At 51.1% G+C, this 9,838-nt stretch overlaps 1 protein-coding gene across 1 annotated transcript; it reads right to left on the minus strand.

Annotated features, from left to right (window-relative positions):
* Positions 1-3,668: 3,668 nt before the first annotated feature.
* Pitx2 (paired like homeodomain 2) lies at positions 3,669-8,959 on the minus strand. The gene is made up of 3 exons (XM_021157695.2): positions 8,447-8,959; positions 7,390-7,595; positions 3,669-4,914 (listed from the first exon to the last, which is right to left on the minus strand). The coding sequence occupies exons 1-3, from the start codon at positions 8,649-8,651 to the stop codon at positions 4,351-4,353; spliced, it is 975 nt and encodes a 324-aa protein (XP_021013354.1). The 5' UTR covers positions 8,652-8,959; the 3' UTR covers positions 3,669-4,350.
* Between the last annotated feature and the right edge of the window lie 879 nt (positions 8,960-9,838).

The raw sequence follows: 9,838 nt of genomic DNA on the forward strand, positions 1-9,838 counted from the left end.
AAGCAACATTTACATAAAACATAAAGCACTCAGTACAGAAATGAAGTTATGTTTTCCCCCCGAACACAATAAATCCTACTTCTAATCTTCTCAGATAGAAAAATCAGCAATGAAAAGGTCTCCCTTTGTGGGGAGGCAGGAGAAAGGAAGAGGGGACAACTTTGAAGCTTAACATAGCACCTCCTCGGTTTCCTCTGCTAAAGTCTGTCTAGGTAAATCAGTCACGTGCTCACAGTGACTTTAAAAACATCTCTAGAATTATTGTTCTTTTCAGATTAAATTCAAACACGATGGTTTGGGAGGATGGGTGAGGAAAGATGTTTGCTTTCTAATTTCTCCTGAAAAAAAAAAATCGGCTACCAGAGATATCTTTTTATTTCTTTTCAGACCTGCTTCACCCGACCGAGTGAGTCCACCAGTGTCTCTTGCACGTCAGTGTGCTTGCTTACATTAACTGCCGTTCGCTGGGGGTTTATAAATCAATCAGTGGGAGTCTATATTCATAAAGACTGATCTGGTTACATCCCTCCCTTTCTCCTCAGCTCAAAAAAAAAAAAAAGTTAAATCTCCCAGCCTGGACTGCTCAGCTAGCTCAGATCTCTGGTGGGCCGACAGAGGCTGGGGAGCCTAGGAATGAGTGTCGAGTGTCGTGTGGATTTGAATGTGGATTGCAGAGCAGACCTTTGTTTTGGTCACGCTGTAACAGGGGGTGGGGAGGTTGTCCTCTGACCAGAACACGCAGGAGTTTTATAGACGCTCCTTAAAAGGGTTCAATGCTCTCCACGGGTTAATTTATAGGGCTTTGAGGAATATTGGGACTTTAAAGTTGGTATTTCTTTTTCTCCCATTAATTTGTTGGCGGTGTTGTTATGCTCTAAAAAGGACTTCTGGTTTCAGTACCCTGAGAGATGGGGGGGGGGGGGGACCAGGTCAGGGAGAAGCAGATTCCTCTTTTAATCAGGCTGCTTATAGGGCTGGGGCTTGCCACTATCTTTCCCTTATAATTACGATTGTAAGCAAGTTGTGGGCATCCAATCTGAGATTTAGGGACAGAAGGTGGTGAGAATGTACATAGAGGTTTTATACACCATTCTCCCAGCCTCCACCAACCTGAATCCCATATTAGAATAATGGTGAGTTTGAGACCCTAAGAAGATGTTTAACTTTGAAAAGACAAAATAAAAACTCAATTATACCGTAGCCATCAAGGTGGGAGAAAGTTCGGATGTGTAGCAAGGCGACAGGGACTTGGAGCCTGTTCCACTGCGGGTCTAAGCAAGGCCTCCTTTGCTTTAAGGCAGGTTTGCTCTGGCTCTCGCTGAGGTGCTTCGCTGAGTGTCTAGGCCACGGAAGCCTGGCTCCCTCGCTAATCGCTCGCCATGTTTGAACCCACGCGGGATGGGGCGGTGGCGGAGAGGGGGGTTGATCTTCATGCTATAGATTACCTTAAAGTTTCCTTTAAGCACTTTAATACACAACTAGCTCAGAAATCATTAAGAGACCTAAAGAAGGAGAAAAAAAATACCCTCACACTCACCGGTAATAAGTGTTGACATGCAGCAAAAATCGATTGAGTGGAACCGAGGTGGTGGAGGTGGCGATGGCTGGAGGGGGTGGGGGGGGGGACCCGGGTAGGAGCGGGAGGGGCAAGGGGGCGGGCTCCACCCGCTCGGGAACTAGGTTTCCAGGGAAAAGAGAGGTGCAGCTGGAAGAGTGAGTTGGCTGTGAATCCTGGAGGAGGCCAGAATGGAAGTCCAGAGAGAGTAGCTTTGGTAGTTGAGGCAGGGCCTAACTTCTGTCCCAAGTCCCCGCCCCTCTTTTGAACCTCTAAAGTCGGGGGACGTGATAACTCTTCCATTTGTTGTTTTGTTTTGATTTTGCAGATTGGCTTTCTCTAACAGAATTCTAGTTAAACCAACAAACTAGGCCGAGACTCACCCCTTAAACGTGCGGTCCCAAGTCATCCTGGATCAGACAAGCAGAAAAAGCAAAATAGGCCAGCTGCCCTCTTTTGCGCTTCTAGGCAAGATCCCCAAATCTTCCACCCAGTTTGCTCCCCCTCTCAACTCTCCCCAACGAGGCCAAGACTCTGAGAGGCAGCGGCTGGTTCCCTCCTACCCGCCTCCCCGGTTCCACAAGGCAAAGTCCACCCTTGGTGACCGTTTTCCTCTCCACTGCTCCCAAGTGAACAAGGACGGAAGTGACCCTCGTCCAAAGGCCTTCTCTCTAACTCCCCCCCCCAACCCCCACCCTCACCGCGTGATCCTGCAACAGGACAGGGCGCGAAGCTTTCAAAAGAAAGAAAAAGAAAGTTAATGTGCGCCGGAGCAGTTGATCTTAAATCGGGGATATTATCTGAGATCTGTTTAAGCGGCTGCAGCAGGTCCTCCCAGAACAAAGACTGGGTGTCTGAGCTCCCAAAGCTCCTAGGTAAAGTTTCGGCGAGATAAAAAAGCAACTTAAGCGTAAAAACACTCGTTTTCTCAGCTTCAGAAAACCGGAGGCCACTTTTCTCTTCCAGTTCTTTGGTTGGTGTTTGTCCTAGCATGTACTGTGTGTGTGTGTCGGGGTTGGGGGTGGAGGTGGGGGGTGGTTGGGGGCAGGAATAACAAAAGACCTCAGAACACCCTCTTGGTGAACCTCCCAGCGCCTAGGCGATGAAGTCTTAGGAAAGTAAGCCTTATTTGCTACTATTGGTTACAAAATCAAATTTCACATTTAACAAAAAGGAGCTAAAACGCTGGGCTGGAAGGAGGAGCCAGGGCTTTAAGTTCTTTCAAACACTCACACGGACCTCATTCCCTGTTTAGATGTCAGAGGATAGGATGGAGGGCCCAGGCTGTAATTCATCTTGATTTGCTTCATTGTCCGGCAGCTTGCAAACTATAATCCTGTATAATTTCAGGAACAAGCAGGTTTAGAATTAATGGGTCAATATTATTTAAAACAAAACACAGGGGGCACGACCTTTGCCTCAGCTACATATTGCTCTACAAGACTCAGGAAACTCCACTCTAACCCCTCAACCCCGGGACTCTTTGGCACACCGAACCAAACGGGCTGTAGTTATTAGAAATGGTCTTTGTTTCTTTTAATGTCTCCAAAGGACTTGGAAATAGTAATGCAATATAAATGAAGGATCTCTCTACTTAAGCCTCAAAGATAAACGTGGAGGCCTAAATATTTTGAACAGGAGGTGTTTCCTTGTAAATTTATTATAGATGTGTCCCTTCTAAGGAGTTTATGTATACAAACTGTACACGGGTACACACTCTCATCTTTTCTCTAGAGCTGTTTACAGGGGGGGGGGTCCCTTCTGACTGAGCAAGCTTCAGAATCACTCCAAGCTGGTTGGCATACTTCAAAATTTCTTCCACCTTTCTTCTTTCCCTGGTATTATTTGCTAACAACAATGGCATCTGATGGATTTAGGCAAAAAGGAGAATCTAGGGTATATATACCAGCTTGCCGTGTCTCCGCATACCCTTCTTTTTCTTTTTTAGTGTCTGGTGAATGGCTAGAATCTATTTCTATGGAATTTAAATAGTGCCTTGTATGTTTGACTAGGCAGGCAGAGGACACTGGCTTGTTTTGGAGGCAGTGACTGAGGCACTCTGGCCAGGTGACAGAAAAGAGGGAGAAAGAATCCAGACCAATTTGTATGCAGTATATTTTACTCCCAAGAAATAAAACACATTTTTTTCATATTTGCTGAAAAGTAAAACAATAATATCGTACGAAATGTTATACACAGGATGGGTCGTACATAGCAGTTTCAGAAACAAGGCATCCACCAGAGAAACTACTCTAAAACTTATATTCACACATTTTTATAATAATAATATGTTAGAAACATACAGTGTGGCATTTAGTATATACATTCCTTTGCTCGCAAGCGAAAAATCCTAACTGATTCTGTATAACATGCTTTATTTTAAAGCCTAGCCTTTAAAAACACTGTCGTGATAGTACTAACAACTGCTTTTATAAAATTAATTTGACATTTCGATATATATACATCCTTTCAGTCATTTTAATGTTAACAATGCTAAACTTAAAAAATAACAAGCTTATAGTAATGTTAAAATGTCATATCCAGTCAAACATTTGTGGGCGAACGCGTCCTCCAACTGTTGGGAATACTCTTAGCGAAAGACGTCAGACACTTGGGGACATTCCTTTGAAATCAAAGGCGCTCTCTCTTTGAATTCAGTGGTTTCTTTTCCTCTGATCTTTTTTTCCCCCTCTTCCTTCCCACAGTGAGCACGACCTTCTAGCACAATTCTCAGTCTTTCTGGGGCAGAGTTGCCCACTCCGACAGTCCTCGGATCCCCGCGCCCTGGGCACGGTTCACACCGGCCGGTCGACTGCATACTGGCAAGCACTCAGGTTGGAGGCCGGGTTCTGCACGCTGGCGTAGCCGAAGCTGGAGTGCTGCTTTGCTTTCAGTCTCAGGCTGGCCAGGCTCGAGTTACATGTGTCCCTATAAACGTACGGAGGAGTCGGCGGCGCGTAAGGACAGGCGGGCGTGGGCACCGCGGAATTCAGCGACGGGCTGCTCAGGTTGTTCAAGTTATTCAGGCTATTGAGGCTGGAGCCCGGGACGCCGGTCACCGCGGAGGGCACCATGCTGGACGACATACTCATGGATGAGATGGAGTTGGGCGGGGAAAACATACTCTGAGAGGACAGGGGATTGACGTTCATGGAGTTGAAGAAGGGGAAGCTCTTGGTGGACAGAGACGCTGACGTGAGGCCCTTGGCAGCCCAATTGTTGTACGAATAGCCGGGGTACATGTCATCGTAGGGCTGCATGAGCCCGTTGAACTGCGGCCCGAAGCCATTCTTGCACAGCTCGGCCTGCTGGTTGCGTTCCCGCTTTCTCCATTTGGCCCGGCGATTCTTGAACCAAACCTGGGGTAGTGCAGATAGGGATGAGACAGAGGGCACAGGGACAATGAGTTTAAAAATCGTAAAAATCGTCTCAAAACAAAGTACCAGAACCCAACCTGGGCCACACTGGACCTTACAAACATGCACATGGACTCTTGCTGCCATGCAGTCTACACCACGCGGCGGGGAAGGCACTGACAATAGCTAAAAGGCCCTGGTGCTTGTCACAGGCCTTAGTATAGCTCTAGAGGCCTCACCCTCTCCAACCCGGGAGTCTGGGCTGGGAGTTCTGGGAGCCACAGAAGCCATCAACTGAATGCCTGGCGGCCTAGGGAGCCCCTTGATCCTCTAGGCCCTCTTTGGGGGTCCAAAAACAGTGTAAAATACACGGGACCCTTCCCGAACCTTGCAAACTTGCTTCTATTCCAAAACCACCGATCCAGTAATGAGGACCAGGGCCTTGGGAGGGTAAGACTCTCCTCCCACACAGCCCCTCCCTTCCCTCCAGTACATCCAAGCTCACCCCCCCCACCCGCACTAGACCCCCTACCCCGCGCCTCCCCGAAAGCGCTAGGACCCAGATGCCCTAGAAAAATAACCAAATAAAAAGCAAAAGACCACCTCGTCCTTTGCCTGTTAAATTCCAGGAGCCAAGAACGGTAAACTGGGATTTCTGAACCAGTGAGCATAGCCCTCTACCTCCCTTCGTTTTGGTCTGTATCACCTAGCCAGCTTCTGGACTCAGCTTAGCTCGGGTTCAGTGCTGTCTTGTGGATTTGCGGGAGGCTGGCCGACCCCCACCCCCCCACCCGCGTCCGGTGGCCCCGCCACAACCCCTCTTCCAATCCACACTCGGCCGGCCAGTCGCCCCAGAGAGCAGCTTTTGTGTATTGGAGAGAGGCCTGGCTCAACAGCCCAGGACTGACAACGGTGATGTTTCACATTACACATCTCCGTCGCGCCCAGCCTTCTAATCAGCTTTTTTCCCCCTTCTTTTCCCTTTCATTCTTGATTTCCTATTTTTCCCTCCCCCTTCCTCTTTACACCTGATTGCTATAAAAAGCAAGCCTCAAGCACTTGGCTAAAAAGTAAGCCTTTGGAAGTAGGCCTTTGGAGCGCGCACCCGCTGCAGAGGTACAGGGCCTAGGAAAAGCGGGTGGGGTGGGAGGGCTCTCCCCAGGGATTTCAGTGAAAGACAAATTGTGTCTTTATTTTAATTACTTGTCATTTCTACTCCAGGCCTTCTAAACTTTGCCCAGGCGAGAAGAGTACGTGCAAGTCCCATCGTTCCCTGATGCTAAAGAAAGCTAATGAAAGACTGACCTTGCTCAAAACCTCGCGGCCCCTGCACGAGCCCTGGCTCCGGGCAGTTAAACTAAAACCACTCTCCGCGGCTTCCCGGCTCCTTTATCAACCCGCATTTCCTAGCCAGCCTCAGAGCTACACTGACTGTGTCTTCCTTCTCTTTGCGTTGGGAATACTCTTCAGTTTTAATTTTCGTCGTTGCCTGACACTTTATTTTTCTTTTTGTTTTTCCTCCCCCACCTTTTCTTTCTTTCTTCTACACAGAACGTGTTTTCTAAAACAGGCTGTTCTGGAGTCTGTTGAGTTCCTCTTTCAGAATCTTAACAATCTTGAACATTCCAACCGACCGGCGTTAAACCAGGATACTGCTACTGGGTAATGTGTTTAAGCTCATTTTTTTTTTTCTTTTTCTTTTTGGCCAGTCCATAAAGGGGCAGATTTGCTACAAAGTAAAGGTAAGCTGTCTTTATAAATCTATGACTATAATTAAGCAAGGGGTGTGAGCACAGCCTTCATTGAGCTGAACTTTCTCGAGAAGATAAATAAACCAAATTGAAACGTCTTTCTTCTCCTTTTTTTCTAAAAGCGCTAGCAGAATAGTCGTTACTTCCAGGGTTTACAAAACTAGGTAATAGACTGTGAGAGAAAATCTGAATGGCTGAAAAACCCGCCCCGGTAAAGACCTGCGAGCAACTCTTGCTAGTCAAGGGAGGAAAGGCTGGGCCGGGCTGGGCGCGAAGGTTCTCCAGTGAAGCCAAGTCTTGCGTGTTTCTGGAGGGTTTTCTTGTTCTAGGAGCACAGGTTGGAGCCTGTTCACAGCTCCTGGCCGGGAGGGATTTTATTGGCGCTTGTCTGGCGACGGTAAGCCGGGAACACAATGCCCTTTGCTGAGGAATGCCCGCGCAGCTCAGCTTGGGAGGGCGCCGGATGGGCCGGCAGAGAGCTGCTGAGGTTGTAGGCGCCTGCGCCAGGCGGCAGCTCTGCCTGGGAACCCGGAGCAGTAACCTCGGGCACACTCGCTCCCTGGAGGCCTTCGGCCCTTTCTTCTTCTAAAGCGACTTCCCACCCACGTCCTTAAGGGGTGACCCTGCCTTCCACCCACCACTTCTACCGTCACCCCTGATCTGCAGGCTCTGAGGCTTGGCAAGGCCTCGGCCCCCTCGTTTTCCCAGATGGGGTGCTGGCTCCTACCCGGACTCGGGCTTCCGTAAGGTTGGTCCACACGGCGATTTCTTCGCGAGTGGACATGTCTGGGTAGCGGTTTCTCTGGAAAGTGGCTTCCAGCTCCTGGAGCTGCTGGCTAGTGAAATGAGTCCTCTGCCGGCGTTGCCGCTTCTTCTTGGACGGGTCCTCGGCGCCCACATCCTCATTCTTTCCCTGCTGGCCCTTATCTTTCTCTGAAAAAGCAAAGCAGAAAGAAACACATAGTTTCGGGTCAGATTCTGCAAAACGCAACCTCTCTACCGGACCGGGTGGCAGAGGCGGCAAAGAGCCCGGCTGCTGGCGGGGGAAAGGGCTGGGCTCTGGCGCCTCGGCTCCTTAGGGAGCGCTGTGTCTGGGGGTGAGCGGTGAAAGTGTGGGTGTGTGCGCCCCATTTCTTCCCCTCCCCCAGCGCCGCACGTTTTATTTACACGTTTATCTCACTGAGGCGGTACGTTCATTTTTTTATAGCCTTTGCTCAAAAGTATACACCGTTGAGAAGAAACACATCCTTTTGAGACACAAACAGAACATGCGCGTGTTTTACAGACACCCCCAGTTTTGGAAGACTAGGAAAGTGGATATTAGGATAGAGTTAGGAACGCAAGTCCTCTGGCTCCTCGCGGGGTGGGGAGATTGGCTTCGTTGCCAGGGGCCTTTCTAAGTAATTTTAGAAATACTTTTTAAAGGCGTGAGGCTCCCCGGGAGGTAAAAGCTAACGAGGAGGGGGGCAGAGTTGGGGCGGCCTCTGAACGCCCTTGAATAGAAATGCTGAGGCATCTGTGACCCAAGAAACTGAAGGAAGACCAAGGTAGACTCGGCGGCGTGGGAGGGATTTTTAACGCCACAGGAACCAAGTCGGCAGGGGACTGAATGGAAGGGACGGGGTCACCAGAATCCAGAATCCCGGAAGTTCTCCCTTGAGCTAACAGAACGACCACTCCGACCACGCCTTCCCTAGGAGGGGGCGACTTCCTCGAGGGTCGAGCGGGCCGGGAGGCGCCAGGGGGCTGCGCTCAAGTGTCCGAGGGGCAGCGCGGCGCCTTACCTGCGACTTCAGGGCTGGAAGTATCGGAGATTGTATGCACCTCCAGTCTATGTTTGGAGGAGTCCAAGGAGCGGGGCTGACCAGGAGCTAGGACCGAAGCCATGGCTAACGCCTGGGGATGGTGACAGAAGGGTGAGGAGGCGGCCGACAGCTTAGTCCCGGCTGCTCGGTGCTCCAAGGGCAGCGGGCCTTTCATGCAGTTCATGGACGAGGGAGTGCGGAGCCCTATGAGTCCAGGGCTACCGCCAGTGGAGCCCCGGTGGCCGCCGGTTCTCGGTAGCGCTCTAGGCGCCAAGTGTCCCCGTGTTAGCCGAGACTTGAAAGAGCCCGGGGACGCAAACTGCCGAATCCTCCAGCCCTGTCTCCTCTAGCTTCAGACTCCAGCCAAAAAGACTTCGGCAGCCGAAAGGCAGGGGGGCCAACGGAGACGTGGGGACGTGGGCAGGAGGGAACCGCTGCGAGCCTCTTTAGGGAGCCGACTTCCACGATCCAAAGCGAAACAAGAATGGGCAAAGACCCTTTTCTTGCCTCCCTCCCTCCCCTAGATACCCCTCCAATAAGGACAGCTACGAAAGCGCTCTGCCCGCCCCCCGCGCTGCAGCCCTGACAGCGAAGTGTCAAGAGTGACAGGGACAGGTAGCTGATATTAGATTCCCCGCGGCGGCTGCAGCCGCCACGGCCACGGCCACGGCCACGGCGCGGGCCTCCGAGCACACCCTCCGCCGCTCGCACGCACACCCCCTCGGGCAGTCGAGCCGGAGCCAGACCCCGCCGCAGCTCAGTTCCAGACACCCCAGCGAGAGACCGGCAAGATCTGCGGCTCCGCGCTTCCCTGTTGGCCTAACATCTTAAAACCAGAGGCGGGCTTCCTGGTGGCAAGACGTCACTCTGCGGCGGCCCTCCCCAGCTCTCCCCGCCTCCGCCTCCTCCCAGACCCTTCTTCGGGTCGGAGTGACGTGGCTCCACACCAATCATGAGGCCCCGAGCCGCGGCAGAGGGATGGTTCTGTCTGCACCTATCAGCAGTGCGAGGCCCAACTAATTCCTTGCTGTGCCCACCCGGTCTACACAGGCGGGCTCCTGGGAATTCTGCTCCTGCCCAGCCAAAGGCTATTCGGCTTTTGGTTAGGACTATAAGGTGGGGGAGAGGAGACTTGGAATCAGAGGGTTAGGGTAAAGAAGCAGGAAAGTCGAAGACTGAGAGGTATAGGTTCAGCCAGCAAGCACCCCCTCTTTTCCTTTTGTGTCTCACTACATCCATTTCTAGACCAGAGCCTCCCCTCCACTTCCACACCCCAGGTCAGGACAGAAAGGCGATGTGCTACCTAAAGCTAAAGTTAAAAACATCAGCAAATCACCTTTCTCATCTTAAGTCCGCCCTCCCTCCCATTCG

Source organism: Mus caroli, unplaced genomic scaffold, assembly GCF_978045245.1.
Source record: "Mus caroli unplaced genomic scaffold, Mus_caroli_1 scaffold_3, whole genome shotgun sequence".
Lineage (NCBI taxonomy): Eukaryota > Metazoa > Chordata > Mammalia > Rodentia > Muridae > Mus > Mus caroli.